Source organism: Fusarium keratoplasticum, chromosome 4 (genome assembly GCF_025433545.1).
Source record: "Fusarium keratoplasticum isolate Fu6.1 chromosome 4, whole genome shotgun sequence".
NCBI lineage: Eukaryota > Fungi > Ascomycota > Sordariomycetes > Hypocreales > Nectriaceae > Fusarium > Fusarium keratoplasticum.
In genome coordinates, this window is record NC_070532.1 from 990832 (window position 1) to 1004106 (window position 13275).

The following is a 13275-nucleotide window of genomic DNA, read 5'->3' on the forward strand; positions in this document are numbered from 1 at the left end:
TCGACGTCTTCGGCGTGCCCCCGAAATCAGGGACCTTGTTCTACTTATGCTTCGAGTCTTGAAAAGAAACCTTGGCCATGGTATGAACTTCTCTTCGCAGCTTGGACTTGAAGTAACACACCACATTAGCAATTAGTGAATCGGTAGATACATCTGCCCCGAGCATCTCTCGAGGGGATCAGAATGGTCCGATGTATGGGATAAAGGAGGCAATAGACCGCCTCCACCGCATCGCCGCTATAATCAGAGGAGGTACTAGAACCGACGAGATACAGGCTGTTCGGAGATTCGCCAGCAAGAGAGAGCCAGACGGCTTCTTGGGGGTGATAATGGCCTTGACCCAGTACCATTTCCCCAAGGCCCAAGCTTCTCTTCATTTTCAACTGGCAAAGTCAGTAACTTACCGAAGAAACTGGCTCTTATACCAGCAGCAACATTCGCAAAAGCTGGCGAAGCCTCGGGCGCCCAGAAACCTACCCCCACTACCAATCATCGTTGAGCCTGAGCCAGCAAGTCGAGATCAAGTTGCTCGAAATACCTATCCACGGTCTGAGATCCGAAGTCAAATTTCCTCGACACAACCCTCTATCAGAAATCTCAACACGCACCTCCTTGAGAATTTGAAGATTCCTCAACAGAGTGGTGCCTCTCAGCAAGATGCCACCAGCGTCTACTCGAGAAACCCACCCCCGTCAGGCCTCTACCCAACCCCGCCGAGTTTTCCAGAGGGGCAAAGAGAGACGCTTTGCAAATACTGTCAGAATATCATACCTACATCTGTTGTTAAAAATGAAGCGAAATGGAGGTATGTATCTCCTCACACGCGCACGGGCATAGTTCAAGCTCTAAACCATGAAAGGAAACACCTAGATGCCGATTTACGACCCTATGTATGTGTTTCTGAGCACTGCGGGGACGTTTCACCATCTTTCTCGACTGTCCGTGATTGGAAATCCCACATGGAAGAGAAACACCGTTCCGACTGGCCTCGATACGTCCATAGGGCCAGGTGGACATGTCCTCGTTGCCCCAAGGAGCCAGAAAAGGTCTACTTTCCTACAGAAGTTGCCTTAGCTCGTCATCTATCCGAAGATGCTATGGCCAGCCATCATCCAGTCCTTGACGCAATGGAGATTTCCAGGATTACAGCCGGATGCAAGGAGTTCAACCCAATTGGTGAAGATGATTGCCCACTCTGCGGACCACCACCTTGGCAAGAAGAGTGGAAGCCTGAGAAGAAAGCAGCGGCAGATGTTTCCGAGAAACCAGGCAACGAGGGCAATCTGAGCGTGCACTTTGCCAGCCACCTAAGATATCTTGCCTTCCAGTCGCTGCGCTGGTGGGACGTCGACATCGACGAGGAAGAAGACGAACCAGCCCGTTCTCAAGATGCTGCTGGTTTCAACTCCAAGGGTTCAGCAGGAACGACAACCCATGAAGATTCAACAGCAGCCAACATCGACTTGGACGATGAAGAGTTGAAGGCATTTCAAGACTCTCGGGCCCATGCAGAAGAGGAAGAACTGCTAGAGAGGGAAAAGCATATCCCAACCCCCGCCACAGAAACGGTCAAGTCTTCTATCGCCACTCCTGCCAGAATGGAAACCCTGGGACTCTTTGATTCACTGGATGATTTTGACCTCCGCAACGAGATCTTTGAGGCTATGCATGAGAGCAACGAGGGCAGAAATTTCATTCCAGCGGATGCAATCATCCGGCTTGCTTCTCGCGAAACCGTCAAGGCAGAGCTCATGAACTCGTTCAGTGATGATTTAGTTGCTGGACTTGTCAACTATGTGCTTACCAAGCCAGCCATCAAGGTCTTTCTCATCCTCGTCATGTGCAAAAATATCAGTGCAATGGACAAGATACGAGGCAGTGGCTTTGGGGACCAACACCTGCCCCTGGATGAACAAATAATCACTAAGGACGGCAAGCAACAGAGGCAGCTGCAGTCGTTGGGTCAACTTTCCGACCCTGAGCCAGTCCTGGCACCGCTGCGCTCGTGGAAGGTCGCTGATCGTCGCGAGTTTCTGGAGAGGCAGTGGGCTTTCATGGCCCCCGTTTTTACTACGAAGAAGTTTTCGTATAAGCTTCACAACCGCTGCCCCTTGCCGTTCATGCCGTTCACTGACGAGGATTGGCCACAGAGCGCGACTTCTCGGGGCTTACATGGTTCGGTCAGAGAGATCAAGGTACATGAGGCACATCAAAAAGTTATTCCGCAAGTATGTTGTGACTACTTTGAACGCGCCACATCGCTAACAGAATACAGAAGGATGGAAAACCCATACGCATTGCTTTGAAGACCATCTTTCCCCAGATGAGCCACTACTTTCAGCAAGAGGAGGAAACATTGAGCGTCATTCAAAATATCGACCACCAGCACCTCATCAAGCCAATCGCCTCATACCAATACTACCACCATGAGGAGGGCTGTTTCCTGCTTCCCTGGGCTGAGCGTGGGAATCTAAAGGAGTTTTGGAAGACAGAGAAAACTCGCCCCCTTAATGACTCCGCCATGATGGCCTGGATGCTGAAACAGATGTGTGGCCTCGCCGAAGCCCTCGGTATTTTGCACGACAAAGGCCGCCGCCACGGGGATATCAAACCTGAGAACATTCTTCTGTTTGAAGAAGGTGGCTACAATGGCACCCTACGCATCGCTGATGTAGGGTTGGCAAAATTCCACGCTGAGGCGACAGAGCGGCGCATCCTCCTCCAGGACAGAACCACGACTATGACAGGAACAACGCGATATCTATCCCCCGAGTTCGTCCACGGGGATCAGATTCCCCGCGTCTTTGATGTCTGGTCTCTCGGATGTGTCTTTATTGAGTTCCTCATCTGGACGCTCCACGGATACGATCAACTCTGTGCCTTTAGAAAGGCCAGCTGTGACCACTTCTGGGATGAGGTGCAGGGAACTTTCACCATTCACGCCGAGGTACGCACGTGGATCAACAATATCCAACAGATCCTCCGAGGATCTGAGACAGCTCTGGAAAGCCTTCTTGACCTGATCCAGTCGCACATGCTGGTTCTCAACTGGAAGGAGCGCAGTCCGAGTATCGATGTACATGCAATGCTCGCTGAGATTTGCCGTGATGCACAAAATGACACCAGATATCTCAATGACCCCGAGGTCGAGTCACGAGCTAGAACCAATCCTCCCCGCTCCTCGAAAGCGGCCCCCCAGACACTCGCCCTCCCCGACAGGCCTAAGAATTGGGTAGCCCCTCTCTCAGGAAAGCAAGGCTCTCTTGACGTCCATGTCGCGGGACCAGATGATGGGTTCGACAGTATCAGACCGATGGTCGAGGAAACGTCCAGAGCCCAACAGGCAAGTACGGTCTTGTTTACCGCTTATGAACGATTGCTAACTGTCAGTCGTAACAGTACAACAAACACACCTCACGCATCTCACGCTCAAGAGCCGATAACGAGTTTGCACGAAACTTGTTCTCCAACCCTGACTGGTCGCATACGCATCCATCTCAAACTCCCTCCAAGCTCTGCCTCGAGTGCACATCATTGGACATTTGGCAGCCAGGCTTCGAGTTTGGTGGTCTGGTTGGTGATATTAGGGCCAGGTCCAAGGGATGTGATCTCTGTCTCCTCTTTTCCCAAGCTGTTTCAGAGCTGAAATTGGAAGACAGCGTGAGATTTCTAAGTCGGCGTGTCGGCTCTACCATGCAAATCATGCCAGATGGTCCAACTATTTTGTCGCTCTATTCAGACCCTGGTACTTGGTCGATCCCTATCCCAATATTCAGCCAGGTTCGCTAACTGATAATGCCGCAGAGCAACTTCCAGCCAGTCCAGATGCCCAGATTGGATGTCCTATTCTACCGAAGCCTGGTAGTTCCTCCCAGTTCGCCTTCATCAAGGAGTGGTTACGCGTTTGTCGAGAGACACACGACCACGGGCACTTGCCTGGTGTGAGACTAAACTCGTCGGAGCTTCCCACCCGCGTCATTGATCTAGGGTCACTAGATAAGCCAAAGCTCCGACTGATCGCAGGGGAGGCGATGGAGTCACATGAGTATGTCGCCTTGAGCCATTGCCGGGGTAAGGGAATGATATTCCGGGCCATGAGGGAGAACATTGAAACCTTAGCCATGGCAATCGACTTCCATCGTCTCTCACACACCTTCAAAGAGGCTATCAGGACGGCACGTGGGTTGAACGTGAGGTATTTGTGGATCGATGCCTTGTGCATTATTCAAGATGATCAAGAGGACTGGAAGCATGAAGCCGCCCGGATGCAGCAAGTCTATAGCAATGCCACTTGTGTCATTGCGGCTAGCTCGGCCAGTTCATCTACTGAAGGTTTCTTGGAGACTCGACGAGATGAGCCACCTTTCGCAACGCTGCGTTCCCTTTCAGGGGCTACTACCTATGTCTGCAAGTTTATAGATAACTTTGCCCAAGACACGGAAGAGGCACCCCTAAACAAGCGTGGATGGGTGCTACAGGAGAGAGCACTTGCACGACGGACCATTCACTTTACCTCCACTCAGGTCTACCTGGAGTGTGGCGAGGGCGTGCACTGCGAGAGTTTGATGAAGTTGGCTAGGTATGTCCATCCACGACATTTTGTGCATCTAGCTAACAAATCGCAGTGACAAAGTAGCCATTTTGGGTGATTCTGACTTCCCCAACTCTGTCCTCGAGTACTACAAGGGTGGCAGGATCGTTCTCTCACAGAACCTATTCAAGATGTACTCCAGCCTCAAGTTCACCAACTCTTCAGATCGGCCGGTTGCCATATCAGGTCTGGAGAAGAGACTGATGTCAGCTTTCAAGACCAGAGGCGGGTATGGCGTGCTCCAGGCCTTCTTTGAGCGTAATGTCTTGTGGCAGCGACCAGAGTCGGGTTCCTTGGATAGCATTGCCTACCCTGCGGACCGAAATGTGCCATCCTGGTCGTGGATGTCGTACGATGGCAGCATTACGTACGTCGATGCACCGTTCGGGGAAGTCGACTGGACCAAAGACTACGAGTCTCCGTTTGAAGCCGAAACCGGGAAACAATACTGGGGGATTCACGAGAACAACCCTTCGCCAATTATCAAGTCAAAGTCAGCGAGAAGGTTCTCCCCGTCAGCCGAGCCGGAAAGGATCTTGGAGCGAATTAGGTTCGATCTGGAGACTTCGAAATACCTCCAGCCCGGGGCTCTCCGATGCATCGTCATTGGAAAAGCCAGATCTTTCGATCCTGAAGATGATGCACTGCACTATGTCTTGGTCATCACTTCATCCTCGGGCAAGCCCGAGGCGTACGTGCGGGTCGGGGTCGGGGTTTTGCTAAGGAGTCTTATCTCCTGGGGCTCAGAAGAATATGTGGAGGTTCATTAGGGCCAAATATGTGTGAAAGGAAGGATATTCTAGGCTGATTCTATCTCCTTGCTTTAAATGAAGAATGCTATCCTGCTTTTGACGAGTCTTGATGTCTCAGAGTACTACAGCCTCATTGAGGTCCAAGAACGATACTTGAAGCTCAAAACAGACGCATTTTGCGATGAGAGGGGTTCATCAGGTAGTTCTCAACTCTCATTATCTAGCTTGCTTGCCTAGGTAGGCAGCTTCACAGCTATTAGTGCGGGCCGCATGAGATGGTGTAATCATGTCTTTCTACGATGGCCGGAGATAATTCTCATATCGTTAACTTCCCGGCAGCTTGAATATGCTATTCCAGAACTGTAATCTCCTCTTATTCTCGGTAAAAAACGTTTAAGCTACTCTTTAAACCGTAAACCAGAGATTCATAACTGAGTAATCTATTTCTGTGTGTATAATTGGTAACCAGAGCCCTAGTATGCACGTTGGCACTCCATTCCATATATCCTTCTATGGTCCTCCGCCCTAACTAGATGGTAGAATGCGAAATGAGGGCTACTCGAGCTTCAACTAGCTCGTTGCTAATCGCTCGCTTTACCAATAGTCAAAAGCAAGATACTGCGTCAGTGCCCAATAAGTTTTTATTACTAAACACTGGGCCAGGGTGATAAAACATTGTCCAACACAATAACTAGATCAAACCCTGCCAAGGGCTTTACTGCAGCTAGGTACGAGGTGTTTTAGGTCCTGCCAGATGGGTGCCATTTAACATCAGGTCTCGAATAGCGGCACCGCCTATCAAGGAGGCATAGAGGGAAAATTGAAGGAAAAGGCTACTACTACAGTGTCAAGCAAAACAGTCATGACTCGATTCCAGCAGGTGGAAGCACCCAGCGGCGTGTCTGAGTTGGCGGCTGTCTAACGAGTAGCACAGTACCAAACAGCTTCAGCAAATTTTGATCTCGTTTACGCAGTCGAAGGCCTTGCGACGAGCAAAATTGCATTGGTCTCCTCTGTCGACCAAATCTGCCTCCTCGAAACCCTTGCTTCTTTTAGAACTTTTCTCCACTCCACCTTTGAAATCAGGCTCTCGGAGCCTTACCCAAAGATAACGGGAACTCGACCCTTCATTGCATATGGTTTGAGAAAATCGCGCATGCATTGTGTCTAGAACATCTGCGCGTTAACCCGGTGTGATTGTCCTGCGGGAGCTGGTCATATGAGCAGGTCAAGGGCTCTCGGGCAACCGCCACAACATCTTTATGCCGACGTGATTCGTTCGTTTCGGCACGACATCAGCAGGCTGTCAGTTAAAGCCTTGGCGACAGAACAGGGGAAAGAGACAACTTTTGCTCACATCCAACAGCCCCAGAGCCTGATCCCTGAGCGCCCGGCCATCTCGTGTTGGGACCAGGGTAATAACAGAAGGCAAAGTGCGGTGATTGGGATTTCCGCCCCTTAAAGTTGAGCCTGATAAAATGCCACAGCTGCAGGGATGATAGAAGACTCGGTCAATTCAAAAAGTTCTGTTTTGCACGGAGGTAGATAAGAATCCGACAAAAAGGAATTTCACCAACATTGGGATATGATGCTATGATGTGTTGACAATGTATTCTTTATTATGGTTGAAGCCCGGCCCTTGATGGGATAACTGAGTCAGAAGACCGACCAGATTCGTCGAACCGTCCGGTGAGTTTAGTGCTATTCTCTATCTCGGTGACCGACGCCGGAAGGACACCCACCACGTCAACTGAGCGGAAGACGAGAGGAAGGGGTGCTTGAATGTAGGTCTCACAATCCGCTCCCCGGCGGTGGGACCTCAAGTGGGCACTCTAAGCGACTCTGTCACTGTCTTCAAGTCTTCAATCCGAGCATGCTCCATTTTTTGGACGTAGATGTAATAGATATTATGCTTCATCTCAACGTTGAAAGTCCCAGGTGGCAACAAGTCCCGGAGCCGTTGTTCCAGCTGCTGTGCCGTGATGAGCTTGCAGTGGATCTCGAGGGTGAACGGTTCAGCCCCTAGGCGCATATCGGTGTATGGAATCTAGTCTGGGCGAAGTAGCTGGGGTATATCCTTGACTGATGCCTGGTGGTTATTTCAAGTCCAAAAGCGATTATTCGGCCTCGTATCAAGGTGGTGGTATTGTTTGTTGAACGGAGTATGTGAAATGGGCGGGTGGTGGCTTTTAAGGATAGCAGGGAACTGTGGAATTTATCAACCATGCCCTGCCGCCTGTAACAACCAAGACCGTTAGTCAAGTCCAAAATCTGCCCAACTGGTGGCGTCTGCGTATCTGCCAACTAACTAGCCAGGATAGCACATCATCGCCAGGCCGGTTTGGAACACAGTGTGACAGTGGCGGCTGGCTCAGCTGGGAGCAGCCCAGTTTCATACGCAGCGATAGCTGAGGAGCCAATTGGCTGTGCAAGGGTTGAGAGCCTGGGCATTGGGTGGCCGGCCAGAGCCTGCAATCCTCGGCAAGGAGGGCTTGCTACAGGCCATATAAGGAAGTGCGCTCGAGTCACTCTATTTGCCCCTGTTTCACTGGGTTACTATTTTACTCGATTTCTACGCTTCCAGGCATTCTTCATCAGAGCGTATGTCCTTCAACGCTTTCTTCTCCATTGTTCAACTCTCCACGGCATTCCACCTTGCTTCACAACTGCGACCGACTCTGCGCGCGTCTTCTCACCCCCGTGGCGGTCTTCATTAGACACACCTTATGATGGCGCAAGGGGCCCGTGATAAATCCGCGGCCGCCAGCTTGGCATCGAGCAACATCATCGATTTCGGATTGTCCGGCATACCTGTGAATGAAGACGCAAATGGCAAGATCCAATCTTCCACTGATAATCGAAACCGTGCCTTGCATGCACTTTCTGACCTGGGCAAACAATTCGGCAAGCCCAACGTGCCGGCTGCCAATATTTTGACCAATGATGAACTACTCAAATTCCCTCGTCTTAAAGCCGATCCCTACAGTGAGCAAAGCCAATTGAGCTTCTTCAGCATTGACTTCGTCAGCGACAGAGGCAACGCCAGTCACATGAAATGGGAACAGTCGCAGTTAGAAAAGAAGGATTATTACCCACCATCTGGTCATCCAACATCCTCACTTGACTGCTTAACATCCCCAACTCCTGTCGAAGGAGCGGCAATCGAATCCACCGGCGACGTTGAGGACAGCGAATCTATCAAAAACAGGATCTGCTCTCTTCTCGAGCAGTCAGCGTTCAACGCAAAAGACTATCTTCCCCTTGATCAGCTCTACAAAGTTTTGTCACCTTCTGTGGTCCATCAGCTCCTGCTTCAACAGTTCGGCCCGACCGAAGCCTCAGTGTATGAACGCGAGGTCCTCGGCACCCAAACAAGTGTTCCTGCTTTGCCTCCGCGACGGCTAAGGATATTCGCCATTCTTGTCCTGATTGACCAACTTAAGAGACTACCCAAGTTCATAGAATATGGAGTAGACGACACAGCACTTCCTTTTCACTTCACACGCATCAAGTCAGGGCGATTGGTAAACGTGTCCTACATGCCCAACCCATATCGGCCGGATGATTCCATTCTCAAGGAGTTCGATGTGTGGCCTTATCACACGGCACAGGATTTCACGCTGTGGCAGCCCATCATTCATGTTCCATTTCCTGAAATTTCCTGGCGATAAGATCTACTTTTATGATCTTGACCAGAGTTCCACTCTACCGTTCCTTCAGTATGATCTGCAACAAACCGGCGGTTACGGAAGCGTTCACAAAGCCACCGTCCACCCGTCACACTACAACAACTGTGAGAACTCAAAGGTGACTTTTAACCCCTCCTTTGCCCTGATACCTGCTCAGCTTCTCCTACCGTCGGGATGATTATTGAGCTTATGGCTTACTCAATGGCAGGGTCAACAATCCGGTTGTTTCGCCGTCAAGAGATCACAAACTATGAGTGTGGACGACTACCTCCAAGAGATCGACCCTTTCGACAAACTTGGCATCTATAACGAGGATTCCCCGCCAAACCATTTGATCCCCCTACAGCTGACGTTTAGGCATGGAAGAGACCACTACTTGATGTTCCCATGGGCCGACGGGAATCTGAAAAAATTCTGGAGTCAACGAACAGCCAATCCCAAGGACTTAGCCGAGGTTCGTTGGTTCATGACTCAATGCAGTGGCATTACTGGCGGACTGAGGAAACTCCATCATCTCAGCACGCAGTTATCGCAGAAGGTGGGGAACGTCAATGCTGTAAATGCTGTCAATGGAACAGAGATGATCCTCAGCGGCAAAGAATGGGGCAGACGCGGTGACATCAAGCCAGAAAACATTCTTTGGTTCAAGCGCTACAACCACGAGCGAGATTATCTCGTCATCTCCGACTTTGGCCTCACCCAGTTCAACCAGTTCAACAGCACCCACTCATGGTCCAAAGTTCACCAGGATCAGATCCTAGGACTCTCGGGCACTTATCGGCCGCCTGATTTGCACCTTGAGAACCAGACAATTTCCCAGAATTATGATGTTTGGTCTCTGGGTTGCGTCTTTCTCGAGTTTCTATCTTGATTCCTGCTCGGCTACGAGGAGGCAGTCGATGTCTTTGCACAAGTACGTGTGGATGACAGCCCAAATGGGGATGTCAGGGAGGACACGTTCTTTGCCTTTGAGAATGGCCTCAACGGAACGCCAAGGAAAGCTACATTGAAGAAGTCGGTAGTTGCGGTATTCTTCACATGCCCTACTATACAGACTATATGTACTAATAATGCTTCTAGTGGATCGAAAGACTGCACAAGACTCCTCAGTGCACCGAACCTCTCCACTCACTCTTGGACTTGATCCAGTTCACCATGCTGGTTCCGAACCCTCGTGAACGTTGGAAGTGTGGTTGGGTCGACACAAAGCTCCGTCGTCTACAGTCTGGATGCTTGAAGAGCGAAGATTTTGCCATGAAAGCAACTTCACGGGGCCCCGATCCAAATATGTATCAATCCTTGGATTTTAACAAACATGCTCCCAGCACTAGACTCTCAAAAGGCTCGAGAGAACCGAAGGATATAGCCCCCAGCGGCGTGGGCTCCGTGACCGATCCTGCCAGTGCTGACCGATGGACGGATTCTGGCTATGGGTCTTTTGGCAGAGGCACTACTGCACCAACCTCGGTGGGGAATTCGACTTCAAAGCATCAAGGCAACGAGCTTGGCTTCTCTCAGCTATCAGACCATGATGAAGATGACACCGCGACCGTGTATTCGGTCGCCGAGAGCGTCCCAGAGGATGAACTAAAAGGGTACAAGTCGGAGCTTTGCGAGGCCATTCTCCATGCTGTCCGCGCCCATGTCTCGGACGCTGGGCTCCTAGATTCCCTGACATCTGCGCTGCCAGCCTTGCTCCAGTCCTTTGCTCTTCGCCTAGGCTGTCCGGGCTCCAGCAAAGCAGAGATAGAGATCATGTACTTTGTCCACCGGTATCGGAAGTTAGTTGAGCCACTTCTGATCTACCATAGCTAACGATTTTGCAGCGATATTACAAGCCAAGTCGACGACGCTATCAAAGCCACGGCAGACAAGGAGAATTTGATGTCTTCCCCTTCTAAGCAACAGAAGGATCCGGCTCCTTTTTTTGCCAAGCAAAATGAGGATTTGCAACCTCCCCCCGCTGAGCAGCAGGAGGGTTTGACAGCGCGCAATGTCGACCAGTGGTTGCAAGGGATTGATTACTCCGCAGTGACAGAACAAGACTTACCAAGAACCCATGACACCAGCGCCAATGTAGAGCTGTCCCAATCTCTGGAGATTGAAGAGCTGGAAACTGGGGGGGAGGTGGAAGAGCAACCTCCTTTGCCAAACAAGCGAGACTATCGCAACATCGTTATCAACTCGGTCGCCTACACCTGGTTGATGGCAGCTCTAATCAAGGCGCTGACCATGTCCCCAGTAGGAGAAGATGACGTGTGCGCTGATATTCGCAAAGAAATTCATGCCTCTCAGCCAGAGACGGGTCAGCAGCCGTTCCCCATCGGAGAGGCATACAATGAATTTCGCGGTCGAGTGGGACTTAAAGTTGTTTCTGCGTGAGCAGTTCCCAACAGAATCGGACTTGGGGCGTCTTTTCCGTCAGGCCCTTACTCTCACGGGGTCTGTCACTGACGCTCAAGTTCTTCCTTGTGCCGATTACCTACTACAGACATGGCCAACAACAGGGTCAACAATCCTGGAGGTCTTGGAGGATGCTTTAGTGACAGGGAACGAGGTTTCTAGTGAGTTTCTCTCTATATTATTGCTGCCTTTCAACATTATTTGCAGTGCTGACCAGGGGTTGCATAGGAGAGCTGAAGGACAAGTCTCTCGTCAGTTGTCTCTTTGACGACTCTGAGCTCCGCGCCAAGGTCGAAGGAACTGCAGACTCTATCGCCACAGTGGCAGAGCAAATCATCTGGCTTGGAGCATCTTTACGTCAATCATGTTCAGAATCGGGTCTTGCAACATGCCGTCCACGATTCCGAACATCTGGGCCAACAACAACAGGTGCTCCAACAAACTGCCACGTCGAGTTCACCGTTAAGGAACACAAGAGAAACTCGCTAGGGTCTAGTGCAGGTCAATGCTGGCACGAAATGTTTGGGAATCCCGTTGTTGTCGGGGGCTACCCGATTCCACGGAGAGTTCAGTACGGCTCAGGTCTCGAGATACCCCTGAACATCATGGCAGGGCTGACAGGCTGCCCGCGAATCAACCAATACATGGGCCATCACTTTCTGAAGGGTTTATCTACCGCGCTGGTACCTACTGGGAAGATGAACGGCACCATCCTTTGGCACCTCCACTACACGGAAGATGGTAGTCGACTTCCATACCCAGATATGGGCTCCATGGACAAGGTCGATATTGGCTTCGGGGGGCTGACGCAGGCACGTCACATTGTTGGCTGGTGTTCGAAGGCCCAGTTCTTTGTAGGTCTGTTTTGACATCAGAAAGCTGCCCTTTGAACAAATGTTCTAACAAGAGCATCCAGGTACGGCAGGGATGAACTACGATATCAAGGCTTCACAGCTTGACCGGCCTGGGAGAGAATTTGCCCTTGAGAAAGCCACCGTTTCTGTTGGACAGATTGTAACTGGAGGATGTCAGTTTGCTCTCGGCCGCAAGGATCCCCATGTGCGAATCACTCGTGGTTCCTACAAGGCGAAGCTTGAGTGGCTTGACAGTAAATATGTCACCTTCTGGGACGTGGACGAGGAGCGTGGCTGGTTGGTCAATGGCAATTCAGCCCTCTTGCATCTACTACGAGCTTCACTGAAGTTCTCCAAAGAGAACAAGTTCAAGTCTGAGTTTTTGTTCCAGGAGGACAAGTTCGAGGAGTCCCCCAGCCCGTTCACACCCGACTCGACTCTACGCGTCCTCTTAAATCACAGGAATCAGAGACTCAAGCTATACTTAAAGGAGAGCCACTCGTACACAGAAACCAAGGAACTACCAGGCGGTGACACGGAGACCGTCACCAGGACCGTCACCTCCTGGATAACCGTCAGGGATCGAATTGAGGAGTTATACGAGACTATGGAGAAGCTGATTGACCACAATGCTACGTCTGAAGACTCTTACAAGGGAGTCAACGCGAAACCGAGACGTCACGATCATCTCTATGGATGGGACTTTGCAGAGATCGCCAAAGATCGAGATCCCTTCCATCTCAGAAAAGCCAAACTACCCTGGGACTGGATGAGCTGGGTTGAACTTACGAGGGCGATCCCGGCCATCATGTTGTTTGGGAAGGGCTTTGGGGACATGATACTGGCTTCTCCACAGGAAACCAGTTGTTGCTGGGATTGGAGATCTGTTCCTACGAACAAACATCTCCTTTGTGTCAGCGTCGCCGATCTGCGAGATATCATCAAGCAGATAGGCAACGAAGGGACCAACCCCATCACAGTAGCCC

At 50.8% G+C, this 13275-nt stretch overlaps 2 protein-coding genes and 2 pseudogenes across 4 annotated transcripts, besides 2 other annotated features; all 4 read left to right on the forward strand.

Annotated features, from left to right (window-relative positions):
- Positions 1-1127: 1127 nt before the first annotated feature.
- NCS57_00541000 (uncharacterized protein) lies at positions 1128-5361 on the forward strand (the record flags this gene model as incomplete). Its single annotated transcript, XM_053055331.1, has 5 exons — positions 1128-2228; positions 2276-3343; positions 3400-3745; positions 3805-4579; positions 4626-5361. 5 exons carry the CDS (start codon positions 1128-1130, stop codon positions 5359-5361), a joined length of 4026 nt encoding a protein of 1341 aa, XP_052914286.1.
- Positions 5362-8072: 2711 nt separating this feature from the next.
- Positions 8073-9014, forward strand: NCS57_00541100 (Protein kinase domain-containing protein; the record flags this gene model as incomplete). Its single annotated transcript, XM_053055332.1, has 1 exon — positions 8073-9014. One exon carries the CDS (start codon positions 8073-8075, stop codon positions 9012-9014), a length of 942 nt encoding a protein of 313 aa, XP_052914287.1.
- A 268-nt stretch (positions 9015-9282) lies between these two features.
- NCS57_00541200 lies at positions 9283-10601 on the forward strand (annotated as a pseudogene). Its single transcript has 2 exons — positions 9283-9861; positions 10113-10601.
- Positions 9283-10601: a sequence feature.
- Positions 10602-11457: 856 nt separating this feature from the next.
- NCS57_00541300 lies at positions 11458-12596 on the forward strand (annotated as a pseudogene). The gene is made up of 3 exons: positions 11458-11596; positions 11664-12293; positions 12352-12596.
- Positions 11458-12596: a sequence feature.
- Positions 12597-13275: the final 679 nt, after the last annotated feature.